This window comes from Oncorhynchus masou, chromosome 29, assembly GCF_036934945.1.
Source record: "Oncorhynchus masou masou isolate Uvic2021 chromosome 29, UVic_Omas_1.1, whole genome shotgun sequence".
Taxonomy (NCBI): Eukaryota; Metazoa; Chordata; class Actinopteri; order Salmoniformes; family Salmonidae; genus Oncorhynchus; species Oncorhynchus masou.
Window position 1 is genome coordinate 75575001 of NC_088240.1, and position 10000 is coordinate 75585000.

At 45.3% G+C, this 10000-nt stretch overlaps 1 protein-coding gene across 4 annotated transcripts in view; it reads right to left on the reverse strand.

Annotated features, from left to right (window-relative positions):
• LOC135520559 (glutamate receptor ionotropic, kainate 5-like) overlaps positions 1–10000 on the reverse strand; it is a 172906-nt gene that overhangs the window by 70252 nt on the left and 92654 nt on the right. For 3 of the 4 annotated variants that reach the window (XM_064946204.1, XM_064946205.1, XM_064946201.1), the window contains 3 exons: positions 6124–6144; positions 2357–2517; positions 1942–2106 (listed from right to left, as the gene is read on the reverse strand). In XM_064946204.1, the coding sequence (XP_064802276.1) occupies positions 1942–2106; positions 2357–2468 (277 nt within the window). In that variant the 5' untranslated portion in view covers positions 2469–2517; positions 6124–6144. The remainder of the gene's footprint in view (positions 1–1941; positions 2107–2356; positions 2518–6123; positions 6145–10000) is intronic. The other variant, XM_064946202.1, reaches the window with a different exon arrangement.

Consider the following 10000-nt stretch of genomic DNA (forward strand, 5'->3'; position numbering starts at 1 on the left):
CTATCGATGGCAGTCATGATATCGTTTAGGACCTTGAGCATGGCTGAGGTACACCCATGACCAGCTCGGAAACCAGATTGCATAGCGGAAAAGGTACGGTAGGATTTGAAATGGTCGGTGATCTGTTTGTTAACTTGGCTTTTGAAGACGTTAGAAAGGCAGGGAAGGATAGATATAGTTCTATAACAATTTGGGTCTAGAGTGTCTCCCCCTTTGAAGAGGTGGATGACCGCGGCAGTTTTCCAATCTTTAGGGATCTCAGACGATACGAGAGAGAGGTTGAACAGGCTTTCTGAAATCTTAGAAAGAGAGGGTCCAGATTATCTAGCCTAGCTGATTTGTAGGGGTCCAGATTTTGCAGCTCTTTCAGAACATCAGCTATCTGGATTTGGGTGAAGGAGAAGCGGGGGGGCTTGGGCAAGTTGCTGCGGGGGTGCCGAAATGTTGGCCAGGGTAGAGGTAGCCAGGTGGAAAGCATGGCCAGCCATGGAAAAATGCTTATTGAAATGTTCAATTATTGTAGATTTATCGGTGGTGACAGTGTTTCCTAACCTCAGTGCAGTTGGCAGCTGGGAGGAGGTGCTCTTATTCTCCATGGACTTTACAGTGTCCCAAAACCTTTTGGAATTTGTGCTACAGGATGCACATTTCTGTGCTTTCCTAACTGACTGAGTGTATTGGTTCCTAACTTCCCTGAAAAGTTGCATATCGCGGGGACAGGATGTTTTTGTACTGGTCAAGGGCAGTCAAATCTGGAGTGAACCAAGGGCTAAATCTGTTCTTTGTTCAATATTTTTTAAATGGGGCAAGCTTATTTAAGATGGTGAGGAAAGCACTTTTAAAGAACAACCAGGCATCCTCTACTGATGGGACGAGGTCAATATCCTTCCAGGATACTCGGGTCTGGTCAATTAGAAAGGCCTGCTTGCTGAAGTGTTTTAGGGAGCGTTTTACAGGACCTGAGTTCGAGGCTGGGGCCGACAGATAAACAGAATGAGGTACCATGTTATTGAAACAGTCCAGCGGGCATCAGCTGTGTAGCCGAGGGATCATAGGGTCCATTGAGCAGCAATAGGTGAGTCCGGGAGCCGTTCAGTAGTTGCTACTACGCTAGGCGAGCGGGAGACACAGCGTTCAGAAAGCCAGCGGGCCGGGGCTAGCAGATGGGTCTTCGGCGACATCGCCAATTGGCCTGTTGAAACCACATCGGACGATTACGTCGGCAGACCAGTCGTGATGGATCAGCGGGGCTCCATGTGGACAAGAAAGGGTCCAGACCAATTGGCAAAGAGGCATTGTAGCCCAAGAATTAGCTGGTATATGGGCCTAGCTCGAGGCTAGCTCAAGGCTAACTGATGCTTGCTTTGGGACAGAGGTTTTAGCTAACAGTAATCACTCGGTTGTGATGTGGCAGAGAGAAGCAATCCGATATGCTTTGGGTTGATATCGTGCTGTTCAGACTGGCAGGTATTGTCCGAGCTAAAGCTGGCTGGTAGCTAGTTAGCTGGCCAGCTCCTAATATAATATATATCCCATTTAGCAGACGCTTTTGTCCAAAGCGACTTACAAGTCGGCTGGGGCCACTACTTTTACATATGGGTGGTCCCAGCGGGAATCGAACCCACGACGCTTGGCGTTGCAAGCGCCATGCTCTACCGACTGAGCCACACTCCTGATGGAGGTTCCAGTTATAAGGAATAAAAATAGCAGATCCGTACCACATTGGGTGAGGCAGGTTGCAGGAAAGGTTGCAGGAAAGGTTGCAGGAAAGTTTTTAGGAAAGTATTTTTAGTTCATAGATAGAAAGTGAGATTAAAATACAAAAAAAGGACTATATACACGGGATAAGACAAAGACAAACACAAAGACAGACTGCTACGCCATCTTGGATTTGCAGCCTAGTCAGTACTGGTCTTAGTGGTCTGTAGTGGTGTTACTCACTGGTGTCAGTGGTCTCATACTGGGAGTCCCTCTGCAGTTCGAATATATCCACCTCCACACGGGCTCTAGCCCCTCCCTCCATCACACTGTTGATGTTCTCCCTGGCCAGGGCCAGAGCCAGCCGCTCCCCACGCCCACACACTGACTGGTCATCCAGGATCGCAGCTACATGGGGAGGGAGGGAGATGGAGATATGGAACGGGTGAAAACATTGATGTTACTCACCATTAGACAATAAGACAAAAAGAGAGGAGACAAGCAGAGTATTTACGAGGGGTGTGAAGGCCAGGTGAGTGAGTGGGTGTGTCCTGGTGGAGGGGGGTGAGACACCGGGGGAGGAGAGGGAGACAAACACCTGAGGGTGATCAAGGGATGGAAAGAGGGATGGATGGATGATTGATAGATGGACACTCACCCATCCGGACGGAGGAGAGCAGGGCGGCCTGGCTTCCGGAGCGTGGTGCCATGGTAACTAGCAGGAAGGAGGAGAAGTGTATCGACAGCAGCAGCGCTGGCAGAGCCGGCATCTTCTACTGCTCCTCATGGAGAACGGTCTGCTGGCTGCCTGCTCGCCACCTAAAGGACGGGAGGATACGTTACAACACCAAAATATACACAAACACACAGACACCCACTCACAAACACACATACATGCACACACAATCGTTCTCACTCTGTGCACACATGTGTAGCGCCAATGGTTAAATCTCTATTTAAAGAGCTTGTTATGATCACAAGACCCACACATGAAACACACACAGTTCTGCTCTGCCTGCTGCAAAACCACCCTCACTCACTGTGAGTGACAACCCCCATTCTAAGTGACAGTTTAATGTGTGTGTGAGAACAGACAAGAAGATGAAGCGTATGTGTGTGGTGTATAGCATCTTGTTTCTGCTCACCGTCAGCTGGTCATGACCCTCAGTTTGACCTCTGAGATGGAGATGTGTGTGATGTGTGTCTGGTATCTGTGTGAGTTGGAGATGAGTCACCTTTGACCCTGTAGGCACAACACAGCAGCTTGACTGCTTCTATCTGACCCCTGGGAGGTGAGAATGTTTTGCCTCTTCATCTCTCTTCCCTCCCTCCTTGCCTTCATTTCCCTTCACGCTTGTCTTTTTTACTCTCCCTCCCTTTCTCCCTCTCCCCTGTAGCTCTCCCTTTCTCCCTCTCCCCCATAGCTCTCCCTTTCTCCCTTTCCCCCTTAGCTCTCCCTTTCTCCCTCTCCCCCTTAGCTCTCCCTTTCTCCCTCTCCCCCTTAGCTCTCCCTTTCTCCCTCTCCCCCATAGCTCTCCCTTTCTCCCTCTCCCCCTTAGCTCTCCCTTTCTCCCTCTCCCCCGTAGCTCTCCCTTTCTCCCTCTCCCCCGTAGATCTCCCTTTCTCCCTCTTCCCCTTAGCTCTCCCTTTCTCCCTCTCCCCCTTAGCTCTCCCTTTCTCCCTCTCCCCCTTAGCTCTTCCTTTCTCCCTCTCCCCCTTAGCTCTCCCTTTCTCCCTCTTCCTTGTAGCTCTTCCTATTTCCCTCTCCCCCTTAGCTCTTCCTTTTTCCCTCTCCCCCTAGGCTCTCCCTTTCGTTTATTGTTCTCTCACATCAAGTAGCTGTCTGACTTCATCCTACCCTCCTGCCCCACACACACCGTTCACTCCTCCAGGTCCATCTCCCTTCAGCAGCCCTACAGCAGACTAAACACTACGGGTGACAGAGCTTTCAGTTGTGTGGCCCCTCAGCTGTGGAACAAAGTTCCAGTCAGAGCTGCAGAGTCTCTGGACTCGTTTAAGGCATAGCTAAAGACTGAGCAATTCAGAAACGCTTTCAAGGACCTACAGTATGAGTCAAAGGTTTGGACACACCTACTCATTCAAGGGTTTTTCTTTATTTTGACTATTTTCTACATTGTAGAATAATAACGAAGACATCAAAACTATGAAATAACACATATGGAATCATGTAGTAACCAAAAAAGTGATAAACAAATCAAATATATTCTTCAAAGTAGCCACCCTTTGCCTTGATGACAGCTTTGCACACTCTTGGCATTCGCTCAACCAACTTCATGAGGTAGTCACCTGAAATGCATTTCAATTAACAGGTGTTCCTTGTTAAAAGTACATTTGTGGAATTTCTTTCCTTCTTAATGCGTTTGAGCTAATCAGTTGTGTTGTGACCAGGTAAGGGTGGTATACAGTAGATAGCCCTATTTGGGAAAATGCCAGGTCCATATTATGGCAAGAGCAACTCAAATAAGCAAAGAGAAAGGACAGTCCATCATTACTTTAGGACATGAAGGTCAATCATTGCGGAAAAAAAGTGCAGTTGCAAAAACCATCAAGGTTTTTTTATGATGAAACTGGTTCTCATGAGGACCACCACAGGAAAGGAAGACCCAGTGTTGCCTCTGTTGCAGAGGATAATTTCCTTAGAGTTAACTGCACCTCAGATTGTAGCCCAAATAAATGCTTCACAGAGTTCAAGTAACAGACAGATCTCAACGTCAACTGTTCAGAGGAGACAGCGTTAATCAGGCCTTCAGGGTCAAATTGCTGCAAAGAAACCACTAATAAAGGAAACCAATAAGAAGAAGAGACTTGCTTGGGCCAATAAACACTAGCAATGCACATTAGACCGGTGGAAATCTGTCCTTTGGTCTGATGAGTCCAAATTTGAGATTTTTTGGTTCTAACCACTGTGTCTTTATGAGATGCAGAGTAGGTGAACGGATGATCTCCCCATGTGTGGTTCCAACCGTGAAGCATGGAGGAGGAGGTGGGGTGGTGTTGGGGTGCTTTGCTGGTGACACTGTCAATGATTTATTTAGAATTCAAGGCACACTTAAACAGCATGGCTACCACAGCATTCTGCAGCAATACACCATCCCATCTGGTTTGCGCTAAGTGGGACTATCATTTGTTTTTCAACAGGACAAAAGCTGTGTAAGGGCTATTTGACCAATAAGGAGAGTGAAGGAGTGTTGCATCAGATGACCTGGCCTCCACAATCACCCGACCTCAACCCAATTGTGATGGTTTTGACTGCAGAGTGAAGGAAAAACTATTTGAGAGAATTCCAAGATTGTGCAAAGCTGTCATCAAGGCAAAGTGTGGCTTCTTCGATGAATCTAAAATCTACAATATTTGTTGATTTGCTTAACACTTTTTTGGTTACTACATGATTCCATATGTATTATTTAATAGTTTTCATGTTTTCACTATTATTCTACAATGTAGAAAATAGTCAAAAAAAAAAAAAAACTTGAATGAGGAGGTGTGTCCAAACCTTTGAATGGCACTGTATGTTAGTTCAGTTCTCCTGTCCACTGGATCTGATGCCTTGGGTATGAGAAAAGCACTTTACAAATTAAATGAACTATCCCTCACCTTTCTCACTGTCATTCCCTTGCTAGAATCAGTGAGTGAGTGAGTGAGTGAGTGAGTGAGTGAGTGAGTGAGTGAGTGCATGTAATGTTCCACCAGGTCACACTGTTCCTGTCATTAGGCTCAGGTAGCGTTGACATCTGAACACTGAAGCCGTTATGCAAGAGGTTACACACACAGACGTCACAGTGAGACCACTGCCACATGCTGCTCTGTCACCCTGCCACTCTGCTCTCTGGATCTGACTGAGTTGTGTACTGAAGTGTGTCCTGTAATATATTGTATTTGCTGTATTGTGAATAGACACACTGCACCACACATCTATTCTAAAGAACTGGACCTGGAGTCAGAACAGCTGCTCCCCTTTTCTCAATCTATCTTCACAACGCCAGAGTTAGTGGGTGTTTGTGCGTGTGTGTGGGGTGGGGTGGGGAGTCTGTGTGTCTGAGTGTCTGTATGTGGGGGGAATCTGTGTGTGTCAGTGTGTGTGTCGGTATGTCACTATCCATGTATGTGTGCACACGTGTGTGTCAGTGACTGCAGTACAGTTTGTGTGTGCGTGTGCGTGTGTGTGTGATGGCATATTGATCGAGAGCAGCTGAAGTGACATTCAATCAAAACAATGGCGGATCTGTCAGCATTCCACAGGATGCATCTGATTGGCTATTACCAGGGAGCAGATTGCACTGATGACCAATAAGGTCTTGGCTTAGCCCCTGAGCGTGACCAATGATTGGATGGAGTTGGTGCTATTTCACTGTTATTGAGAACTATTGACAGGGCTGGAGAGAGAAGATTAGTCCACAACTACACCTTTCCATCTGTCTCCCAGGCCTGTAGGAAAGACACAAGGAGAGAAGGAGAGAGAGAGAGAAGAAGAGAGGGAGAGGGAGAAGGCGAAGGAGCGAGAGAGAGAGAGGGGGAGAGAAGGCAAAGGAGAGAGCAAGAGTGAGAGAGCGAGAGAGGGAAAGAGAGAAGGAGAGAGAGAAGGCGAATGAGAGAGACAGAGAGACAGAGAGAGAGAGAGAGAGAGAGAGAGAGAGAGAGAGAGAGAGAGAAAGAAAGAGAAGGGGAAGGAGAGAGAGAGAGAGGTAGAGAGAGAGCAAGAAGGAGAGAGAGAGAAGAAACATATGACATAATTAAATCAATGTATACTGGCAATACATGCAGTATTTAAATTGGCAAGAAAATAATAATTAATTCTTTAACCAGGGGCAGGGCCTTCGCCAGGGTTGCAAACTGAGCCCTGCACTCTTCAATATTTACATCATCGAATTGGCCACATTTCTAGAAAAATCCTCAGCCCCTGGTGTTAGTCTCCACAATTCAGAGGTTAAATGCCTACTCTTCGCAGATGACCGATGCCTGCTGTCACCCACAGCACATGGTCTACAGCAGAGCCTGGACCTGCTCGAGCGGTACTGCTAGACCTGGGCCCTGGCAGTAAACCCCAAAAGACTAAAATAATGATTTTCCAGAGAAGATCCAGATCTCAGGGAATTAGACCAAAGTTCTCAATTGGTACGAAATATATAGAGTACTGCACACACTAAAATTACTTAGGTTTAAAAATAAGCTCAACTGGACACCGTAAAGAGACAGTGAATGAACTGAGAGAGAAAGCACGCAAGGCATTCTACACCATTAAAAAGCTAATTCAAATTGATATACCTATTAAAATTAGGCTAAAACTAATTGAATATGTAATTGAACCAATTTCACTTCATGGCAGAGAGGTGTGGGGTCCACTTGCAAAACAAGATTTCATCAAATTGGACAAACACCCCATTGAAACCCTGCATGCAGAGTTCCATAAGATTCTCCTACATGTCCAAAGGAAAACTACAAACAATGCATGCAGGGCAGAATTAGGCCAATATCCAGTAATAAAAAACCTCAAAAAATAGCAATTAAGTTTTGGAAACATCTAAAATACAGTGACCCCCTCTCATATCATTACCAAGCCCCGCAATGCCAAGAGCTGAGCAAAGAAAATAGTCCCCTGATCCAGCTGGTCCTGGGGCTGAGTTCACAAACTTGTACTACTAACACACCGATGCTTCAGGACCAGAACATCCAATCAATCAGAATAAACCAAATTACAACACTGTCAAAACCAAACTACATTGCTTATTGGGAAACACAAGCACAAGCACAAAGCAAAATGCAGTGCTATCTGGTCCTAAATCGACAGTACACTGTGGCTAACTATTTGACCATGGTTACTGATCAAAACCTTAGAAAAACCTTGACAAAGTACAGGCTCAGTGAGCACAGCCTTGCCATTGAGAAGGGTAGACACAGGAAAACCTGGCTCCCTGTAGAGGAAAGGCTGTGCAACCACTGCACAACAGCAGAAACTGAGACAGAGCTGCATTTCCTGACAAAATGTTTAAAGAAAATATATGCACATATAAAACACTTGGAGAGTGTCGTTTCCCCAAATTTTAAACCCTTATTCAAGATTTCAAAGACCTCTCTGATGAGAGCAGGCTACCCGTCCTGTTGGGGGAGGACGCAGAGAGCTGTGGGTTGGCAGTGCACTACATTGCTGCGTGCCATAAGATGAGGGACAGTGTCTGAAAGACCAATCAACCTGCACATGTCCTCTACTGTATGCTTATTGTAATTGTTCAATGTATGGTTATTTTGACCCTTGGTTATAGTTTTTGCTTTTGCAATATGTACATTGTTAGGTCATGCCAATAAAGCAAATTGAATTGAATTGAATTGAGAGAGAAAGATAGAAGCAGAGAGAGAAGGCAAAGGAGAGAGGGAGAGACAGAAAGAGAAGTAAAGAGAGAGAGCGAGAGAAAGGAGAAAGAGAGAGAGGGAGAGAGAAGGAGAGAGCAAGAGAGAGATGAGAGAGAGGGGGGGATAGAGAGAAGAGAGAGAGAGGGAGAGAGAGAGAGAAGAGAGAGAGAGAGAGAAGAGAGAGAAGAGAGAGAGAGAGAGAGAGAGAGAGAGAGAGAGAGAGAGAGAGAATCACTAAAACAATACAGAAATACACTACGGAAAAAGAAGGAACAGCATGTCAGAAATCAACTCAATACAATTGAAGAATCCATAGACTCTAACCACTTCTGGGAAAATTGGAAAACACTAAACAAACAACAACACGAAGAAGTATCTATCCAAAATGGAGATGTATGGGTAAACCACTTCTCCAATCTTTTTGTCTCTATAACAAAGAATAAAGAGCAAAAACATATACATTATCAAATACAGATCTTAGAATCAACTATTAAAGACTACCAGAACCCACTGGATTCTCCAATTACATTGAATGAGTTACAGGACAAAATAAAAACCCTCCAACCCAAAAAGGCCTGTGGTGTTGATGGTATCCTCAATAAAATGATCAAATATACAGACAACAAATTCCAATTGGCTATACTAAAACTCTTTAACATCATACTTAGCTCTGGCATCTTCCCCAATATTTGGAACCAAGGACTGATCACCCCAATCCACAAAAGTGGAGACAAATTTGACCCCAATAACTATCGTGGAATATGTGTCAACAGTAACCTTGGGAAAATCCTCTGCATTATCATTAACAGCAGACTCGTACATTTCCTCAATGAAAACAATGTACTGAGCAAATGTCAAATTGGCTTTTTACCAAATTACCGTACAACCGACCATGTATTCACCCTGCACACCCTAATTGACAACCAAACATACGACATTATGAAATCCATGTACACAAACAACAAGTGTGCGGTTAAAATTGGAAAAAAAACACACACATTTCTTCACACAGGGTCGTGGGGTTAGACAGGGATGCAGCTCAAGCCCCACCCTCTTCAACATATATATCAACGAATTGGCGCGGGCACTAGAAAAGTCTGCAGCACCCGGCCTCCCCCTGCTAGAATCCGAAGTCAAATGTCTGCTGTTTGCTGATGATCTGGTGCTTCTGTCACCAACCAAGGAGGGCCTACAGCAGCACCTAGATCTTATGCACAGATTCTGTCAGACCTGGGCCCTGACAGTAAATCTCAGTAAGACCAAAATAATGGTGTTCCAAAAAAGGTCCAGTCACCAGGACCACAAATACAAATTCCATCTAGACACTGCTGCCCTAGAGCACACAAAAAAACTATACATACCTTGGCCTAAACATCAGCGCCACAGGTAACTTCCACAAAGCTGTGAACGATCTGAGAGACAAGGCAAGAAGGGCATTCTATGCCATCAAAAGGAACATAAATTTCAACATACCAATTAGGATTTGGCTAAAAATACTTGAATCAGTCATAGAGCCCATTGCCCTTTATGGTTGTGAGGTCTGGGGTCCGCTCACCAACCAAGACTTCACAAAATGGGACAAACACCAAATTGAGACTCTGCACGCAGAATTCTGCAAAAATATCCTCCGTGTACAACGTAGAACACCAAATAATGCATGCAGAGCAGAATTAGGCCGATACCCACTAATTATCAAAATCCAGAAAAGAGCCGTTAAATTCTATATCCACCTAAAAGGAAGCGATCCCCAAACCTTCCATAACAAAGCCATCACCTACAGAGAGATGAACCTGGAGAAGAGTCCCCTAAGCAAGCTGGTCCTGGGGCTCTGTTCACAAACACAAACACACCCTACAGAGCCCCAGGACAACAGCACAATTAGACCCAACCAAATCATGAGAAAACAAAAAGATAATTACTTGACACATTGGAAAGA